At 47.6% G+C, this 20,832-nt stretch overlaps 1 protein-coding gene across 3 annotated transcripts in view; it reads left to right on the top strand.

The window, feature by feature from the left end:
* LOC138797229 (uncharacterized) overlaps window positions 1-20,832 on the top strand; it is a 56,627-nt gene that overhangs the window by 34,219 nt on the left and 1,576 nt on the right. For all 3 annotated transcript variants that reach the window (XM_069977077.1, XM_069977075.1, XM_069977076.1), the window contains 10 exons: window positions 356-408; window positions 10,430-10,542; window positions 11,885-11,959; window positions 12,100-12,234; window positions 12,341-12,418; window positions 12,490-12,641; window positions 12,804-12,858; window positions 14,966-15,040; window positions 15,234-15,360; window positions 15,636-20,831. In XM_069977077.1, coding sequence (XP_069833178.1) covers window positions 356-408; window positions 10,430-10,542; window positions 11,885-11,959; window positions 12,100-12,234; window positions 12,341-12,418; window positions 12,490-12,641; window positions 12,804-12,858; window positions 14,966-15,040; window positions 15,234-15,360; window positions 15,636-20,791 — 6,019 coding nt within the window. In that variant the 3' untranslated portion in view covers window positions 20,792-20,831. The remainder of the gene's footprint in view (window positions 1-355; window positions 409-10,429; window positions 10,543-11,884; window positions 11,960-12,099; window positions 12,235-12,340; window positions 12,419-12,489; window positions 12,642-12,803; window positions 12,859-14,965; window positions 15,041-15,233; window positions 15,361-15,635; window position 20,832) is intronic.

Below are 20,832 nucleotides of genomic sequence, written 5' to 3'. Positions count from 1 at the left end.
AAATCCTGTCTGGTGATTATAGTGATAACTAGAGATGAGAGAGTATATGCGTTTGAATATACTACTCTAAAATAGCAAGTCCCCTTTCCACATGTTTGCCATTTTAATATAGTCAATAAACATGCAGGGAAGAAGCTGGCACATCATGTTATGCTGCAGCCAGGTTGGTTGCTGGTCTAGCAGTGTTTGGCCGTCCATATCAGGGGACCTGAGTGTATATAGACCCAGGTCACCTGATGCTCACTTCTAGAGATAACCTTTTATTTCTGGGCTTCAGACACAGTATCGTTATTTAGTTAATGCTAATTATGTAATTTGCTGGTTGTGTTAACATCTTAATGGTTTCCCCCCTTAGGGCTATATTCACCTATGAGAAGAAATGGAGCTTGAAGTTGCTGGATTCTGGAGGTGAGAGACCATAAAAGACTGATATTTGTTTTGCACCTTTTTTTTCCTGACATGCGTTCCCCACGGATATTGTATTAACCAAATTGTGTTGAAATCTAATTCGAGGTTTACCCCAGAGGAGGACTCTGGACGTGGTGCAGCCAAGTGGGTCGGCATCATAACAAATACATGTTGTAAACCTTCTCTGTGTCCATTAAGTTCCTTGCGATTTTCATCAAAACCAGGATGGTTTCAGTTTGAAGACCACTGATGGAGGTGTCTTAGGATGGCTTGAGAACTGGACATGACATGGTGGAACTCCTGGCAAAGCCCAGTGTGGGTTATGAGAGATCGGGATTGTTGTATATATCTCATGGTTTCCTTTACCTTCCAGTGGGATGTACCATCCCCATTTGATCCATATGCTAGAGACATAACACAGTTTGTCACTTTTAGAGATAGGTTGGCATGGATAAATCTTTTGAAAACCACTGTGGGTCTTTAGAACATCTTATACACCATTTAGGTATGTTTATGTGTGTCACACAGTATTTTTAGTGTTGTGGAGACTTTACGTGATCTTCATTCACCTCTGTGTGTAGTATATGCACTCCTAGTGGTCAAAGAGCCAGGACCTGAGGTATTAAGGAGAGCTGTGTCCACTCTACAGCCGGACCAGAGGTGAGGCCATCAGTGGTTGGTGAAGGCTTTATTAGCACCTTTGGGTGGTTCAGTTCTAGTAATAAGCAGCTAGTGATGATGAGCAGTGATTCTTATTTGTTCATAAGCTACCATGCTCTGGAGAAAGCCAATGATTAACGGAGACTCCATGACCATGTTCCCCAGCTTCCTCCACTTTATGCATGGTCGACTTCCCGGTCTCACACTCAATATCTCTAAAGATGGCAGAAGCCTCATTTATCACTGTGGGAACGCAGAGATAATATCTCAGATTCCCACACAGCTCCAGGGATTAGAACATGGCTGCCAAAAGATTACATAGATATTCCTCCATCTCTTCACCCTCGTAGATGCGAGGTGGAAGCCCTGTACCCGCAAACATTGCCATGTGCAGCACCAAGCAGATACTGGATCATATCTTATGAGAATCCCAGGCATTGGCCTCTACAATCCTTCTCAAATGCCATGTGTGGTCACATTAATTTGTGGACAGAAATTTCCATCCTCCCAATCCCCGGAAACCTCAAATTCCTGAGCAAGTTATTATCATGGACTGGAAGGGAAAGAGTCTTAAGGATATCATGTAGTGACCTAGTAGGAGACGGGACAGGCACACAGTTTGGCATATTCATTCTTTGTGGAAGTGGACGCTGGGTAGATCTCTAAGGAACAGATAGAGGTGGTGGCTGTAGGGTGCAGGTTGTAGAGGGCATTAAGATGGCCATGGCCGCTGATAATTTTCCATACCTGAGGGGCTATAGGCAACTATAACAACAACGCATCTTACGATCTAGTCCTGTAATGGGGAAAGTTTAGGCTGTGGGGGAGGGATGGGTTGAGATTAATATTTTCTCATGTACATTTATGTCATTACGATGAAGGATGTTGTGCATCAACTTCCGGGATTATTGAGTTGTTCCCATTATAGCACAGGCCTGTGGTCCTCTGTCCTGGGAATCTGCAGGAGTCCTATAAGGGTGAATGATCTTGACCCCATCCTCACTGACAGCTGGGACCCTTCACCGCAGTCATAGTGCCCCCCCCCCCATGCGGCTTGTCTCCCTCTTGTATAAACACCCTCCCTCCCCCTCCCCACATTCCTTAGTGAAGCGTCCTTGTGTTAATGGTCGCAGTGTCCTGTAAACATTGGCTTCCTTATATATTAGTTGTCCCCGTTCGGGATTCCTGCTCATGTCCCTTTCTACAGACAGAGGTTTACATGTCTGTTCCTGAGAATGTGCAGGATATGAGAGACTTCAGGGAATGTGAGGGCCTTGTGCAAGGAGCGTCCATAATTGAGGTCTCAGGATAAAGAGTTGCCATAACTAGGGTCTCAGCGTGAGGAGCATCCATAACTAGGGTCTCAGGAGGAGGAGTGTCCATAACTAGGGTCTCGGGAGGAGGAGTGTCCATAACTAGGGTCTCAGGATGAGGAGCATCCATAACAAGGGACTCAGGATGAGGACTGTCCATAACTAGGGTCTCAGGATGAGGAGCATCCATAACAAGGGTCTCAGGATGAGGAGCATCCATAACAAGGGTCTCAGGATGAGGAGCATCCATAACAAGGGACTCAGGATGAGGACTGTCCATAACTAGGGTCTCAGGATGAGGAGCATCCATAACAAGGGTCTCAGGATGAGGAGCATCCATAACAAGGGTCTCAGGATGAGGAGCATCCATAACAAGGGACTCAGAATGAGGACTGTCCATAACAAGGATCTCAGGATGAGGAGCATCCATAACAAGGGACTCAGGATGAGGACTGTCCATAACTAGGGTCTCAGGATGAGGAGCATCCATAACAAGGGTCTCAGGATGAGGAGCATCCATAACAAGGGACTCAGAATGAGGACTGTCCATAACTAGGGTCTCAGCGTGAGGAGCATCCATAACAAGGGTCTCAGGAGGAGGAGTGTCCATAACTAGGGTCTCAGGAGGAGGAGTGTCCATAACTAGGGTCTCAGGATGAGGAGCATCCATAATAAGGGACTCAGGATGAGGACTGTCCATAACTAGGGTCTCAGGATGAGGAGCATCCATAACAAGGGTCTCAGGATGAGGAGCATCCATAACAAGGGACTCAGAATGAGGACTGTCCATAACTAGGGTCTCAGCGTGAGGAGCATCCATAACAAGGGTCTCAGGAGGAGGAGTGTCCATAACTAGGGTCTCAGGAGGAGGAGTGTCCATAACTAGGGTCTCAGGATGAGGAGCATCCATAACAAGGGTCTCAGGAGGAGGAGTGTCCATAACTAGGGTCTCAGGAGGAGGAGTGTCCATAACTAGGGTCTCAGGATGAGGAGCATCCATAACAAGGGTCTCAGGATGAGGAGTTGATCTCCAGCTCTGGCCAAAATACAACTGCAGCAACTTCAACACACAGCCTATGCCACGTTCTGTAGATTGGTGGTAGTAATGTTGCAGCCACATATGTACATGTTTTGGCTCGTCCAAAGTGCAACTTCTTTTCATGCATCCACTTGCTGAGTAGGTTCAACTTCTGTGGAAAGTAAGACTCTTCGATAAAAGACTCCCTCTCGTGTAGTCATCCGGGCTTTCTGCTGCCACAGTCTTTGACCCTTAGGGCTTAGGATTTCTTGCTCCTCCCTTATGGGTTGGTAATTGTTCTGCAGCTATTTTCTGACTCTGGTAATCTGATGGTCCTGGCGTTGGCGTTCTTGCCGCTCTTCAATCAACCCCTCCACTGGAGCAGTCATCACAGGAGCAACTTTCTGCACTACATGAAATCTGGAGTCTCATTTTCCTTGAGGTCATCATCGGTGGGCCCACTTGGCTCTTCTATAGGGTTCTGAGACAGGGCATCAGCATTAGCGTTCTCTCAGGCAGACCATCACTGTAATTTAAATGTGAACTAGCTGAGAGGAGCCATCTATCGTGTTCCAAAGCTCCCAACTCGTTTGTGTCAAGGGGCACTAGTGGGTTATCTGTCATCAAAACAAACTTTGCCCGTCAAGATGTCAGCAAACTTCTTTAACCCCTTCATGCTGCAGCTAGTTTGGGCCTTAATGACCAGGCTAATTTTTCAAAATCTGACCTGTCTCACTTTATGGTCTTATAGCTCAGTGATGCTGTAACGTATGCTAGCGATTCTGAGATTGTTTTTTCGTCACATATGGCACTTTATGTTAGTGGCAAAATTTGGTCACTACTTTGTGTGTTTTTTGTGAAAAACATCAAAATATGAAAAATTTAAAAAATTTGCATTTTATGAACTTTGAAATTCTCTGCTTCTAAAAAAAGAACGTCGTAGCACATAAATTAGTCACTAAATCACATTACCAATATGTCTTCTTTATTCTGGCATAATTTGGTAAACATATTTTACTTTTTTAGGGTGTTATGGGGCTTAGAAATTTATCAGCAAATTATCACATTTTCGTGAAAGTTTCCAAAACTGATTTTTTTAGGGACCAGTTCTTTTTTTAAATGGATTTAGAAGTCTGGTATCCTGAAAACCCCCATAAGTGACCCCATTTTGGAAACTAGACACCTTAAAGAATTAATCTAGGGGTATAATGAGCATTTTAACCCCACAGGGGCTGGAGGAAAGTATTCACAATTAGGCAGTAAAAAATGGAAAATTAAAATTTTCCAATAATATATACGTTTAGATTAAAGTTTCTCATTTTCAAAAGGAACATGAGAGAAAAAAGCACCCCAAAATTTGTAACGCAGGTTCTCTTGAGTACAACGGTACCCCATATGTGGGCGTAAACCACTGTATGGGCACACAGCCGGGCTCAGAAGGAAGGGAGCGCCAATTAGCTTTTCCAATGCAAATTTTGCTGAAAAAGTTTCTGAGCGCCAGGTGCGTTTGCAGTGCCCCTGTAGTGTCAGCAGAGAGAAAACCCCCCATAAGTCACCCCATTTTGGAAAGTGCATCCCTCAAAGAATTCATCTTGGTGTGTGGTGACCATTTTGACCCCACAGGTATTAGAGGAAAGTATTCAAAAGTAGACAGTAAAAATTAAAAACTCGAATTTTTCCAATAATATGTTCCTTTAGTTTGAAATTTCTCAATTTCACGAGGAACAGGATAGAAATGTCACCCCAATATATGTAACGCAGGTTCTCCTGAGTAGAACGGTACCCCATATGTTGGCATAAACCACTGCATGGGCACACAGGAGGGCTCAGAAGGGAAGGAGCGCCAATTAGCATTTTCAGTGCAGATTTTTCTGAAGAAGTTTCTGAGCGCCAGGTGCGTTTGCAGTGTCCCTGTAGTGTCAGCAGAATAGATTCCCCCCAAAAGTCACCCCATTTTGGAAAGTGCACCCCTCAAAGAATTCATCTTGGGGTGTGGTGACCATTTTTACCCCACAGGTATTAGAGGAAAGTATTCAAAATTGGCCAGTAAAAATAAAAAACTCGAATTTTTCCAATAATATGTTGGTTTAGTTTGAAATTTCTCAATTTGACGAGGAACAGGAGAGAAAACGTACCCAAAAATCTGTAACGCAGGTTCTCCGGAGTAGAACGATACCCCATATGTGGGCATAAACCACTGTATGGGCACACAGCAGGGCTCAGAAGGGAAGGAGCGCCAATTTACTGGAGCAAAACCGCAGCTAGTAATGGTTATTAGAATAGCGCAGTTACTAAAATAAAATAAAAAAAATTAGATTACAGGTAATGTGGGGTGGTTACGGACAGTCTGGGGTGGTTATGGGCAACCTGAGGTAGTTACAGGTAATCTGGGGTGGTTACGGACAACATGGAGTGGTCACGGGCAACCTGCTGTGGTTACGGCAACTTGGGGTGGTTACAGGCAACGTGGGGTGGTTATGGGCAACGTGTGGTGGTCACGGGCAACCTGCTGTGGTCACGGGCAACCTGCTGTGGTTACGGCAATGTGGGGTGGTTACAGGCAACGTGGGGTGGTTACAGGCAATGTGGGGTGGTTACGGGCAACGTGGGCTGGTTACGGGCAACCTGCTGTGCTTACAGACAATCTGGGGTGGTTACGGGCAATGTGGGGTGGTTACGGGCAACCTGCAGTGCTTACAGACAATCTGGGGTGGATACGGGCAACGTGGGGTGGTTACGGGCAACCTGCAGTGCTTACAGACAATCTGGGGTGGTTACGGGCAACGTGGGGTGGTTACGGGCAATGTGGGGTGGTAACGGATAAACTGAAGTTCTTATAGGCAATCTGGGGTGGGTACCTGTAATCTGGCATGGGCACCGCAATCTGGAGGGGGTCATTGGCAATTTGGGGTGGTCAGAGGCGCCGTGGCGTGGTCAGAGGCGACTTGTGGTGGTCAGAGGCGACGTGGCGTGGTCAGAGGCGCCGTGGCGTGGTCAGAGGCAACATGCGGTGGTCAGAGGCGACGTGCGGTGGTCAGAGGCATCGTGGCGTGGACAGAGGCAACGTGCGGTGGTTACGTGCAATCTGGGGGGTTACATGTAATCTGGCATGATTACGGGGAACCTGGGGGGGTTATGTGCAACCTGGAAGGGTTACAGACAATCTGGGATTGTTACTGATAAACTGAAGTGCTTATAGGTAATCTGGGGTGGGTACATGTAATTTGGGGTGGTTACGGGCAATCTGGAGGTTACAGGCAACGTGCGGTGGTTACGGCCAATGTGTGGTTGTTATGGGCAACGTGCAGTGGTTACGGGTAATCTGGGGGGGGGGGGTAGGGGTAATTTGGGAGTAAACTGCAATTATTACTATAATAAAAAGTGTGTGTTTTATTTTTTTTGTATGTTTGTCACTTTTTGTACTTTACACATTCATTTTCACTGTATTACTATGATAACTGTGATATTTTCTATCTCAGTAATCATAGTTCAGTGACAGAGACCAAATTGGTCTCTGTCACTTTAAATTTTCAGAGTTGGCTGGTTGTGGAGCGCATGCGCACTTCATAACCAGCCAGGACGTCGAGGAGGAAGGAGCTCCAGATCAGGTAACATATATGGGGTAGGGCGGGTGACTGGGGGACGGGGGTGACAGGGGAGGTGGGGGGCGACTTGGGGGGTGGGGGGACATCACTTTTTATCCCCTGTCACCAATCATTCATGGTGACAGGGGATAAAAAGTGCCTGGATGCACGTGGCACAAGCGATCAGCGGTATATAGTATATACCGCTGATCGCTTGTACCGGGACCCCACAGGGGGGGTCCCCGATCACTGCCCCATGCTCTCCGCTACCTCCGGTGGCAAAGAGCATGGGGCTTTCATTCATTTTAACCTTTTCATCGCTGTGAACAGATATTAGTCGGTTCACAGCGATGGCGACGGCCATCTTGGAAATGATGGCCGCCGGGGGAGGGGGGTTAGTGATCGCCCTACTAGGGGGGGCTGATCTGAGGTCTGGGGGACACTTATTTCATCTCACGGCGGGGGGAGATGAAAGGCGGCGGCACCGGTAATCCCCTTTACCAACGGCCGCCGCTATAATGTTAATAGCGGCGATCGTCGGTAAAGGGGGGGGGGGGGCCGGGACGGACCCCACACACTGCCCCAACCCCTCAGCTACCTCCGGTAGCTGGGGGGATGGGGTGGGGGCCGTCCCGGCCCCGCAGCCTTACTCTCTGCCATCGCCGTAAAAAGCTGATGGCAGCAGAATAAGGACCCTTAGTGACCGCCGTAAAAAGCCGTATCGGCGGTCACTAAGGGGTTAAATGAGCTGTAGTTGTCAGGATTATTCTCACTTTCAAGCAAGGTCTCGACATTTTTGCACCAGGGTGAGTCCTGCACCTAATCCTCTTAGACTCTCATCAGTCTGTAACACAAAGGGGGACATTTATGAGGCATACGCCAGGGAGAAGGTGCAGGATTGCCCCTTCTCCCTGGCGTGCACCCCGCTCGCCCGATGGGTGGGCTCGGGGAGCTTGGGAAGGAATGACGAGGCATGGAGGAGGCATGGCCTCCAGGCGTAAATCATGAACAAAATCTACACCTGCTGGAAACAGGTGTAGATTTGGTACGCCGGGTGCAGGTTCGGGTGCCCGGCTGGCCGGATTCACTAAGAGGCATGCGCCTCTTAGTGAATCCTGCCAGGGAAAAGGGGGCGGGGTCTTCTTAAATTCCCCCCAAAGAGTTTTGTGAAGTTGCCATAGGCTAGTATCTTCTTTGCCCCATTAGGTGTGACAAATACTGTCGTTTCCCTGTCCTTTTCTGCTACTGGCACCTGCCAGTATCCACTGGCCAGATCGAGAGTGGAAAAGTAACAGGCTTGTCCCAAGGAATCTTCGATTCGGAGAAGCGAGTAGGCATAACCTACCTTACAAGCATTCAGACATCGATAATCAATGCAGAATATTATGGTCCCATCCTGCCGCCCCCTGCTCACGACTAGATGTACCGTGTGTGAACTGCTCGTGGTCAGTGCTGGACCTCCTGTCCTCCCTGGATCTGTGCCACACATTCTGCCTGTTTTCTGTAGCAGTCTGCAGGTTTCCTGAGCTGCCTTACATCTTGTATCAGGTCTGGTTTATCCCTTATCTCAGTCACAGCTCTTAGGGTGTCGGTACAATTACACGCCTTGACAACAGCGGGGTAGATCGCACGGGAGCTGCAGGAGGGGCTTTCCAGACAATCCCTACATCGTCCGAGTTGACAACTGAAGAGAGCTACAGACTGCTGCCACCGCTCCTATTACACAGAGCTACGGGCAACAGACCGCCACCATCGTGATTGTTTGATAGAACATGTTAAAAGACAATGATCAGCTGACATTGTGCATTATGATTGTTGCCTTTCAACATGATCTATTACACCAAACAATTATTGGCCAAAATGGCCAGTTATCAGCCACATCGCTTTTTGTAATAGGGCCCTTACTGCTTCTCAACACATGTGCACAGCTAACACAAGAGCACTTCCTGATTCCTGGGCTTTGAATCTACCCTTCTCCTCTGGGTCCTGGATTTCCTCAGATTGCTGTGTGCAATGGAAGCAGCTCTCCCTGCTGGCCATAACTAGGGTCTCAGGATGAGGTTCTTCCATGACTAGGGTCTCAGGATGAGGTTCTTCTATGACTAGGGTCTCAGGATGAGGTTCTTCTATGACTAGGGTCTCAGGATGAGGTTCTTCTATGACTAGGGTCTCAGGATGAGGTTCTTCCATGACTAGGGTCTCAGGATGAGGTTTTTCCATGACTAGGGTCTCAGGATGAGGTTTTTCCATGACTAGGGTCTCAGGATGAGGTTTTTCCATGACTAGGGTCTCAGGATAAGGGCCTCCATAAGTAGGGTCTCAGGATGAGCAGTGTCTATAACTAGGGTGGTTCTTCCATGACTAGTATCTCAGGATGATGGCCTTCTTTAACTAGGGTCTGAGAATGAGGAACATCCTTAATTAGGGTCTGAGAATGAGGAGCATCAATGACTAGGGTCTCAGGATGTAGAGTGTCCATAACTAGTGTCTCTGGATGAGGGGCCTCCATAAGTAGGGTGTTAGGGTGAGGAGTGTCCATAACTAGTGTCTCAGGATGAGGAGCATCCATGACTAGTGTCTCAACATGAGGAGTCTTTATAAGTAGGGTCTCTGGATGAGGAGTGTCTATAACTATGGTCGATCTTCCATGACTAGCATTTCAGGATGATGGCCTTCTGTAACTAGGGTCTCAGAATGAAGAGCGTCCATGACTAGGGTTTGAGAATGAGGAGTGTCCATGACTAGGGTCTCAGGGTGAGGAGTGTCCATAACTAGTGACTCAGGATGAGGAGCATCCATGACTAGGGTCCATAACTAGCGCTGCAGATGAAAATTACACTGCCAAATTTCCACTTCATTTCTGCAGGTTGGGGACAGTGTTCCCCAACCTGTGGCTTTTCAAGTATTGCAAAACTACAACTCCCATCATATTGCAGCATGATGGAGAGTGACAAGTTGACTTTATTGAGTCTGAGCATACTGGGAGCTGTAGTTTTGCAACAGCTGGTGACCACGATTTGGCCTTCTGTGGTCAGGGCATGCCGGGAGTAGTAGTTTTGTAATAGCTGTAGAGCCACACATGGAGGATCAGTGCTGAAGAAGAAGCTTGGTTGGGATCTTCTCCAGGATCAGCGCTGTATAATGGATGTTATGGTATTATCACTGCCGCGGTTTAATGGCTTCTAAATTCTGATATGTTTATGAGATGAAGAGCCAGAGCGCTAAGTACTTTAACCGTGTTCTATATCAAGATTGGAGGCCAAGTCCCCGTCATTCCCTGAGCTTGAGAATCCTGGAAAAGCAACTCATAGCTGACCCCTGCTGGTCATGTTGGGAAGGACACTGTAATACCGGTGTAGTGCACAATATCAGTATGATGTGACCAGTTGGTGCACCTGTCCTATATAACCAGATGACCCCTGACCTGGCATCATGTTGTTTTCCAGTGGGCGGCTTGGAAGAACTGACCAAGAATCTAAATAAGAATCTGATCCAGTATGGACTGTGCCGGGTGACTGACCCGAATAGTGGGGTGGAGAGGATCATCCTTATACACTGGGTATGTAATCACCTGTATAGTGGGGTGCGGGGGATCCTCCTCATATAATGGGTATGTAATCACCTGTATAGTGGGGTGCGGGGGATCCTCCTCATACACCAGGTATGTAATCACCTGTATAGTGGGGTGCGGGGGATCCTCCTCATACACCAGGTCTGTAATCACCTGTATAGTGGGGTGCGGGGGATCCTTCTCATGCACTGGGTCTGTAATCACCTGTATAGTGGGGTGCGGGGGATCCTTCTCATATAATGGGTATGTAATTACCTGTATAGTGGGGTGCGGGGGATCCTCCTCATATAATGGGTATGTAATCACCTGTATAGTGGGGTGCGGGGGATCCTCCTCATACACTGGGTATGTAATCACCTGTATAGTGGGGTGCAGAGGATCCTCCTCATACACTGGGTCTGTAATCACCTGTATAGTGGGGTGCGGGGGATCCTCCTCATATAATGGGTATGTAATCACCTGTATAGTGGGGTGCGGGGGATCCTCCTCATATAATGGGTAAGTAATCACCTGTATAGTGGGGTGCGGGGGATCCTCCTCATACACCGGGTATGTAATCACCTGTATAGTGGGGTGCGGGGGATCCTTCTCATATAATGGGTATGTAATCACCTGTATAGTGGGGTGCGGGGGATCATCCTCATACACTGGGTCTGTAATCACCTGTATAGTGGGGTGCGGGGGATCATCCTCATACACTGGGTATATAATCACCTGTATAGTGGGGTGCGGGGGATCCTCCTCATACACTGGGTATGTAATTACCTGTATAGTGGGGTGCGGGTGATCATCCTCATACACCGAGTCTGTAATCACCTGTATAGTGGGGTGCGGGGGATCCTCCTCATACACTGGGTATATAATCACCTGTATAGTGGGGTGTGGTGGATCCTCCTCATACACTGGGTATGTAATCACCTGTATAGTGGGGTGCGGGGGATCCTCCTCATATAATGGGTATGTAATCACCTGTATAGTGGGGTGCGGAGGATCCTCCTCATATAATGGGTATGTAATCACCTGTATAGTGGGGTGCGGAGGATCCTCCTCATATAATGGGTATGTAATCACCTGTATAGTGGGGTGCGGAGGATCCTCCTCATATAATGGGTATGTAATCACCTGTATAGTGGGGTGCGGGGGATCCTCCTCATATAATGGGTATGTAATCACCTGTATAGTGGGGTGCGGGGGAACCTCCTCATACACTGGGTCTGTAATCACCTGTATAGTGGGGTGCGGGGGAACCTCCTCATACACCGGGTATGTAATCACCCCTAGTACCATCCTCATCTTCTCGTGTATGATGCCTACGACTTTTACACTGCAGGTCGGGGAGAATGTGGACGCCTTTCGGAGAGGAGTAGCTGCTGAGCATCTTCCCTCTATCCGCAGGTTCTTTAAGGTGAGGACCATTCCCGTGTGGGGGGTTCTGGGGGGATGACCCTTGTTCTCCATTAGGCTGACAGATGTACAATACTCACCCCAAGGTGTGACATGTCCTGTGCTCGGGTGACCCATCTCCCTCACTTTCTGCCCCTCCAGGAGGCTAATGTGGTGTTGGGCGCCCAGAAGGTTGAAGACATCACCCAGGAGGCGGTGGCGCAGGCTCTGAGCAGGGCACCACCACCCACCAGGTCCTTCCAGAAACCCCGGCCACCTGGCTCCCTTGAGGTGGTGGTAAGTACATGACTGCTCGGACTAAAGCCGCTGGGTGTTATACAGAGTATATGACTGCTCGGACCAGCACCATGCAGTGTAATACATAACATTTCCTGCTATACAGGGAACCAAGTATATGAAGACCAATCCGGCTGCAGAGATGAAGATCAGCAGGAGGGAGGCGTTCTGGCAGAGGTCAGAGGTGAGTGGCCATAGTCACAGTACCCAAGTGTGGTCATATAGAGGGATCGGTGACATGTGATTACTGTGCAGAGAGAAGAGGAGCGCAGGAAAGAGGCTGAGCGGCTGAGACTGCAGGAAGAGAGGATCAACCTGGAAAAAGAGAGAATCCATAGAGAGAGGCTGGAGGAGGAGGAGCGAGAGCGCCGCATCCAGGAGAAGGAGAGGATGGTGGAGGAGCAGAGGTATACTCAGCTATGGATCTAATCTAATCTTGTGGCATATAGCCTGCTGAGCTGTGGATCTCATCCTATCACGTGTGATATTGCCTGCTGGTATCTAATCTTGTCAGGTGTGATACAATGTCAAGGTAGGGACGTGTAATATTTCTCCTCCTTTGTCTGTAGGAGGGAACAAGCACGTTTGGACGCAGAGCGTCGGAGGCTGGAGAAGGAGCGGTGGGTAAGTGGGCCCCATGATACAGAGGATCCTCCTCCCCAGACACCCCTTATCCCTCCTCCTGATACCCCCACTTTCTGCCTTTATAACCTCCAGGTAACCTGCTCCTCTTATCCAACTCCATAATCCTCCCCTCTCATAGACTTCCTCTCATACATCCCCTCTTCTCCTGGACTTCCTCTCATACATCCCCTCCACGATCCTCCCCTCTCATAGACTTCCTCTCATACATCCCCTCCACAATCCTCCCCTCTCATAGACTTCCTCTCATACATCCCCTCCACAATCCTCCCCTCTCATAGACTTCCTCTCATACATCCCCTCCACGATCCTCCCCTCTCATAGACTTCCTCTCATACATCCCCTCCACAATCCTCCCCTCTCATAGACTTCCTCTCATACATCCCCTCCACGATCTTCCCCTCTCATAGACTTCCTCTCATACATCCCCTCCACGATCCTCCCCTCTCATAGACTTCCTCTCATACATCCCCTCCACGATCCTCCCCTCTCATAGACTTCCTCTCATACATCCCCTCTTCTCCTGGACTTCCTCTCATACATCCCCTCCATGATCCTCCCCTCTCATAGACTTCCTCTCATACATCCCCTCCACGATCTTCCCCTCTCATAGACTTCCTCTCATACATCCCCTCCACGATCCTCCCCTCTCATAGACTTCCTCTCATACATCCCCTCTTCTCCTGGACTTCCTCTCATACATCCCCTCCACGATCCTCCCCTCTCATAGACTTCCTCTCATACATCCCCTCTTCTCCTGGACTTCCTCTCATACATCCCCTCCATGATCCTCCCCTCTCATAGACTTCCTCTCATACATCCCCTCCATGATCCTCCCCTCTCATAGACTTCCTCTCATACATCCCCTCCATGATCCTCCCCTCTCATAGACTTCCTCTCATACATCCCCTCCATGATCCTCCCCTCTCATAGACTTCCTCTCATACATCCCCTCCATGATCCTCTCCTCTCATAGACTTCCTCTCATACATCCCCTCCATGATCCTCTCCTCTCATAGACTTCCTCTCATACATCCCCTCCATGATCCTCTCCTCTCATAGACTTCCTCTCATACATCCCCTCTTCTCCTGGACTTCCTCTCATACATCCCCTCCATGATCCTCACCTCTCCTAGATCTCCCTCCATACATCCTCTCTCATAGACAACCCTTTATCTTCACCTCTCATAGACCTCCCTCCATACATAACTAGAGATGAGCGAACCTGCCGAGGTTCGGGTTTGTATGAACCTGAACTCTCGTCTTCTGACTGCCGCTGTCTGCCCGCTCCGTGGAGAGGGTGGATACAGCCGGAGGACCGCCTGGAAAACTGGGATACAGCCATAGCCATAGTCAATAGGTTCGCTCATCTCTATACATAACCTCTTGAGATTCTCACCTGTCATAGACCTCCATACAGCCTCCTCTTGTCATCCTTGTTTCTCATAGATCCCTCTATACATCCCCTCCATGATCCTCCCCTCTCATAGACCTCCCTCCATAATTCTCTTCTCTCATAGACCTCCCTCCATAATTCTCTTCTCTCATAGACCTCCCTCCATAATTCTCTTCTCTCATAGACCTCCCTCCATAATTCTCTTCTCTCATAGACCTCCCTCCATAATTCTCTTCTCTCGTAGACCTCCCTCCATACATCCCCTCCATGATCCTCCCCTCTCCTAGATCTTCCTCCATACATCCTCTCTCATAGACCACCCTTTGTTATCTTCACCTTTCATAGACCTCCCTCCATACATCTCCTCCGTGATGCTCACCTTTCATAGACCTTCCTCCATAATTCTCTTCTCTCGTAGACCTCCCTCCATACATCTCCTCCTCCGTGATGCTCACCTTTCATAGACCTCCCTCCATATTTCTCTTCTCTCGTAGACCTCCCTCCATAATTCTCTTCTCTCGTAGACCTTCCTCCATAATTCTCTTCTCTCGTAGACCTCCCTCCATAATTCTCTTCTCTCGTAGACGTCCCTCCATACATCTCCTCCTCCGTGATGCTCACCTTTCATAGACCTCCCTCTTGTAGGCCTCTCTCTATACATGCAGTGATGTGGACTGTTGCTTTACGTTGCAGGCTCAGCAGCAGAAGGAATATGAGGAGGAGATGAAGGGTCGGTTTCGGCGGAGTCAGTCCATAGAAATGGCTGCGGTGAGTTTCCTGTGAAGGTGCTGGTGCATTCACCACAATCTCTTGTAATCACCCCCTTTTCCAGTGTCCACACTAATTCTGAGGCCTCTGGAGATAATCCCACAATATGGCCTTATGTCTGTAACCCATGTGCTGCCCTGTGTATCACCACATTATTATAGTCAGGGCCTATACTAATGTCTGATCCCCACAGGAAGCAGCTGCCCTGGTGTCTGGCCGATCTCTGCACCCCCGTGACTTCTTCCGTCAGCAGGAACGGTCCGTCTCCACCTCTTTTTCACCGCCATCCACACCCAGCTCTCCATCCAAGTCCTCCTCAGGTGAGTATATCATGGCTACTACATCTATGACATCATGTATAACACTGACTGGTCACATGACTACAGTGACTCCCAATCCCAGTTGTGCATAACTCTTATTACTGTACTGCATCTATTTACCTATAAACAAAGACACCATGGGAAGGAGGGAAGCCCACCCAAAGCTGAACCCTCCAGTCTTGGGGTCCCACAGCAGCTTTAGGGGTCTCTAGGGGATCAAGATCATTGATGTGATTTTTCCATTAATGTTCCTTTCATTTTTTTTTTCTCTCAAGGGTTTTTCAATAGGACAACGCCCCGTTATCAGCGCAGCATGACGGAATCCATCTTGACTCCCACAAGCAGAAGTCCAACATTCTTTCAGGGTTTCCAAAAACGAGATTCCTTCAGGTCTGTCTCACCCAGCACCCCTCAGCCGTGCTCACCAGCCTTCATCTTCTCAAAGTCTCCACTGCCTGGCATATCTCCTAAGGTGGATTCTTTACCTCCATTCATTCCTCCTCCAATAACTGCAACTCGGGTGACCACCACACAAGTAAAAGGAAGTCCTTCTCCTCCGCACCCACACCATACATCACCCAAGACTCCCTCTTATGATGTCCCATTCAGGGCTGAGTATGTCACTGTGAGTCCAGCTGAGTCCAGTGCTGCATCCCCAAACATCAATGCGCCGGCAAGAACCCAACATGAAACCCTCCAAGGCATGGAAAGTCCAGCCCAGTCAAGTGGTGTCTATAGAGCAGAGCTTGTGGCGGTGGACTCCCCATCATCGTCCCATTCTGAGGCACACGAGCTCCCGAATAAAACAGCAAAATCTCCAACAGCAATAAAGGCCACAGTGTCCGTTTCATCACCGGTGAGAGAGATAGCGTTAACTAGCCCAGCACCAATGCCAGAGGCCAAAACTCTGCCCACCCCACAGTGGACAGACAGCGCAGTATCAATACCTTCACTGACTCTTGGGGGTACACAACCTACTATTGCATCTGCTGCACCAGTAACTCCACCTGCCCAGATCTCACTGTCTTCTGCACTACCCACATATAAGACCTCAAACATCAACGAAACTGTCCTGGCCACTGACTCAACATTATCGTATGAGCCCAAAGTGTCTCCTGCTGCAACTTCTTTGGTGTCCTTGTTGGCTCCGATTCCCTATACCCCTTATCGTACACAGAGAGCAGACAGTATCACATTGAGGAGTTCTAGTGCAGCACTATTAAGTGAGATTCCATCAATCTTGTCTCGGGGAAGTCCAAGCCTGGAGGCTTCACTTAGTTCTGCTGCTGAAAAATCATTGGAAGCTAAATATCCACCCACTGGTAAATTTACCGAAAGAACTTTACCCATTCCCGTATCTGTGCACCCATTTACCGACAGTTCCCCAGAATATCTCCCAACTATTTCACAAGACACAGAGAATTTACATGGATTTATTCCCATTAAGTCAGAGAGCTCAGTTATGCCTGAGCCCAGTTCTACTCAAAGAGAAGTCCAATTATTAGGCTCAGTACCAGTATCCGCCTCCCTTCCTGTCTATAACTCCTCTACATCTAAACCTTGTTATGACCAAGCTGACATTCCAGAATCTTTACCTGTGAAAATCTTTTCTGATATCCGTACCGATAATCTGTCAATGTCCACATGCTCTGACCTCACCAAGAACTTGCAAGTAATTGAACCCAACAATAATCAAACTGAAGTACCATCTCCTGCAACACCATTGGATGCTCAGCTCAGCATTAGTAATGATCTGTTACCACATTCATCAGTAGTACCAATGCCCATACCCACCAAGAGTGTGAGTGAACTGCAACCACACAATGTCCAAGCTGACCTTTCACCAAGAGGATCTTTACCAGTGAGCTTGGCCCCTTGTACCAAGAGTCCTTCTGAATCACAAATCATTGATAAAGGTAGTCATATCACTTTACAGTCACATGTATCTCCATACCTTCCCACTGGAAGCTTGACTGAATCCCAATCGAATATAATACAAAGTAATTTTCCAATACAAAAGTCTTCATCTTCTTCAACCATTCCCACTGAGATACCAGATGAACTTATCCAAGCTGATATTTTTCTGCCCAAACCATTACCCATACCTCAATCCCTTCCCACTGAAGTTTATGCCGGACCACAATTGAATAATATTCAAGCTGATATTCCATTAGTAGAGCCTTCACGTGAATTTCCATCCATCACCACTGAAAGATCTTCTGGATCTCTACTAAATGTTGAAGCTGATATTTCTTTTACAGAGTCTTCATCTGAACCTCCATGCATTACCCTCAAAGGCTCTTCTGAATCTCAACTTAATGATACCCAAGGAGATTCTCCATTAGTAGAACCTCCACCTATATCTTCATCCATTTCTCATGAAAACTCAACCAAACCTCTAGTAGAGCCTTCACATGAACCTCCATCCATCACCACTGAAACATCCCCTGGACCAAAGCTAAATGCCCAAGCAAATACACTATTGATAGACTCTTCATCTGAATCTCCACCCATTACCACTGAAGGCTCTTCTGTACCAGAACTTAAGAGTATCCAGGCTAGTATTCCATTACCAGAACTCTTATCTGGATCATTCCTTGGTCCTGGTAAATTAACTGAACCTCAATTAATGAATATCCAAGCTGACTCTTTACCAGAACCTCCATCCCTTATAACTGAAGGCTGGTCAGGACCTCACCTAAATATTGTCACAGGAGACATTCCATTCATAGAGCCGCCATCTATATCTTCATCCCTTCTTAGAGAGACCTCTGGTCCTCAAATTAATGGTACACAAGCCGAGCCTTTGCCCAAACCTCCACCCATTACTGCTGAAGGATGGTCTGCACCTCAACTAAATATTGTCCCAGAAGACATTTCATTCATAGAACCTCCTCTTGTATCTTCATCCATTCTTAGAGAGGGTTCCTCTGGACTTCAAGTGAATGGTACACAAGCCAAGTCTTTACCAGAACCTTCATCCATTACTGCTGAAGGCTTGTTAGGACCTCACCTAAATATTGTCCTGGGAGACATTTCATTCACAGAACCTCCTCTTGTATCTTCATCCCTTCTTAGAGAGGATTCCTCTGGACCTCAACTGAATGGTACACAAGCTGAGGCTTTACCTGAACCTCCACCCATTACTGCTGAAGGATGGTCCGAACCTCAACTAAATGTTGTACCAGGAGACATTCCATTCATAGAGCCTCCATGGATATGTTCATCTCTTTTTACTGAAAGCTCTTCTGGACCTCAGTCAGCTAATACCCAAGCTGTGGCCTTACCAGACCCTCTACCCATTACTGCTGAAGGCCCTACTAAAGATCAACCAAACTTCCAAGCAGACTTTCCTCTTATAGAGCCTCTGTCGATATCCCCACCCTTGCTTACAGAGAACTCCGCTGGAGCTCAATCAAGTAATACACAAGCTGAGCCTTTACCAGAACCTCCATCCTTTACCACTGAAAGCTCCATTGGACCAAATAATACCCAAGCTGATGTTGCCTTGCTGGAATCACTCACATGTCTATCCCCTCCAACTAAGAGCTCTGCCGAATCACAGCTTAGTAATGATCAAGAAGGTATCCAAAAGACTTCCTTTATAGGCGCATCTCATGAGAGCTCAGGAGAACCACAAGTAAATAATATCCAAGGCTTACTTTTATTCCATTCCACAGAAAGCTCAACTGGACCTCAACCTGAGCACTTCCAACCTATTGCTCTGTCACTGGAGTCTTCTCCTGTATCACTAACACCTGAGAGCAGAAGCCTACCTGAGCCTTTTCCAAATAGACTCCTAGCTGGAACCTTTCTGACAGGATCTACATCTGCATCTTTATCATCACCAGCTGAAAGTGCCTCTGAATCTCAACCTAATGATATCCAAACTAACACGCAGTCAGAAGAGCTTTTACCTATACCTTTATCCTTAAACACAGACGGCTTCTCTACATCTCAACCCAGTGATAACCAAACTAACATGCAGTCAGAAGAGCTCTTAACTATACCTTCATGTTTAACCACAAACAGTTCCTTCGAGTCTCAACCCAATGATATCCAAACTGATATACAGTCAGCAGAGCTCTTACTTATGTCTTCATCCCTAGCCCCTGAGGATTCTTCTGAGTCTCAAACTAATGATATCCAAAGTGACACTTACTTAGCAGAGATATTACCTGTATCTTCGTTCCTACCCACTGAGCATTCTTCCCAATCTCTACCCAATAATATCCAGTCTGACATACAGAAAGTAGAGCTCTTGCCTGCAGCATCATCCATTCCTGCAGAAAGTCTTTCTGAGCTTAACCTGGATGATATCCATGTTGACATTTTATCCAGCCTTGTCACTCAATGGTCAACTGAATCTCAACTTGTGCAAGCAGATATTCCACTACTAGAATTGTCATTGACATCCTCTGTCATTCCCACCATGCATTCATCTGAATTACAATCCAATGGGAGCAAAAGTGATGGTGAACCACTAGAATCTACATCTGCATCTCTTGTTCCTTCACGTGAATTTCATGCCAATGATGATCAACGTTACAATGTAGATCAAGAATCTTTATCTGGTCCGATCCCTGTTCCAATCAATGGCTCCTCTGAACTTCAGCTCAATAATATGGAAGCCGACATTCTACAAGAGCCACTGCCTGCACCTCCAACAGAGGCTCGACGTGATGATACCCAGACTGACCTTTTACTGTTGGGGTCTTCATCTATAGAAGTGTCATCACACATTACTACTAATACTGGACCTCTACCACATCAAGCTCAGAAAGGGATTTCACTCATTGAGACTTCACCAGTGTCTTCATCCCCATCCATTGACTCCCTACCATCTAGCAGTATAGACATTGACACTCAGAGGATCTCATTTTCCACCAAAATGAGTGAAGAGCCTCCACCAATTACTACACAAACAGAGGTGCCACTAACAGAGCCATCGTCAGCTTATACCTCCCTTCCTGAAAGCACATTATACTACAGTGGCAAACCCAATGAGGATCTAGCTGATAAGATATGTCCTCTACCCATTCCCTTTCTAGAGGACGCTTTCCCAGATCAGTGTTTCCCATCCCCCCTTACCTCTGATAACTCACAAGAATTTCCCTTAGCAAGCCCCTCGCCGCCATGTGAAACTGTATTTGCTGAAAAAGTCCTGGTTGAAGACCCTCACCCAGGTAGCCCACCAGTTAATGGAAATTTTATTGCACTTGAGTCAGTGCCAACAATCAACCGTGGGGAACATGAGGAGTCCATATGCAGTGATTTATTTACAGTGGAGAACATACCTGGGCATGGCGAGCTGTCCTCCTATACCATTCCTGTAGCTGAAGAACCAGCATCTGCCCCCAATCTAGTACCCGACCATGATCTACTTCTCAACAAGCAGCTCAACAGCAACTCTTCTGAAGCTTTGCTTTGATCTATGAGCTGCACTTACATGGACATTGCGTATAACTGAGG

Source organism: Dendropsophus ebraccatus, chromosome 7, assembly GCF_027789765.1.
Source record: "Dendropsophus ebraccatus isolate aDenEbr1 chromosome 7, aDenEbr1.pat, whole genome shotgun sequence".
NCBI classification, from domain to species: Eukaryota; Metazoa; Chordata; class Amphibia; order Anura; family Hylidae; genus Dendropsophus; species Dendropsophus ebraccatus.
This window is presented reverse-complemented; position numbering and strand designations above follow the sequence as displayed.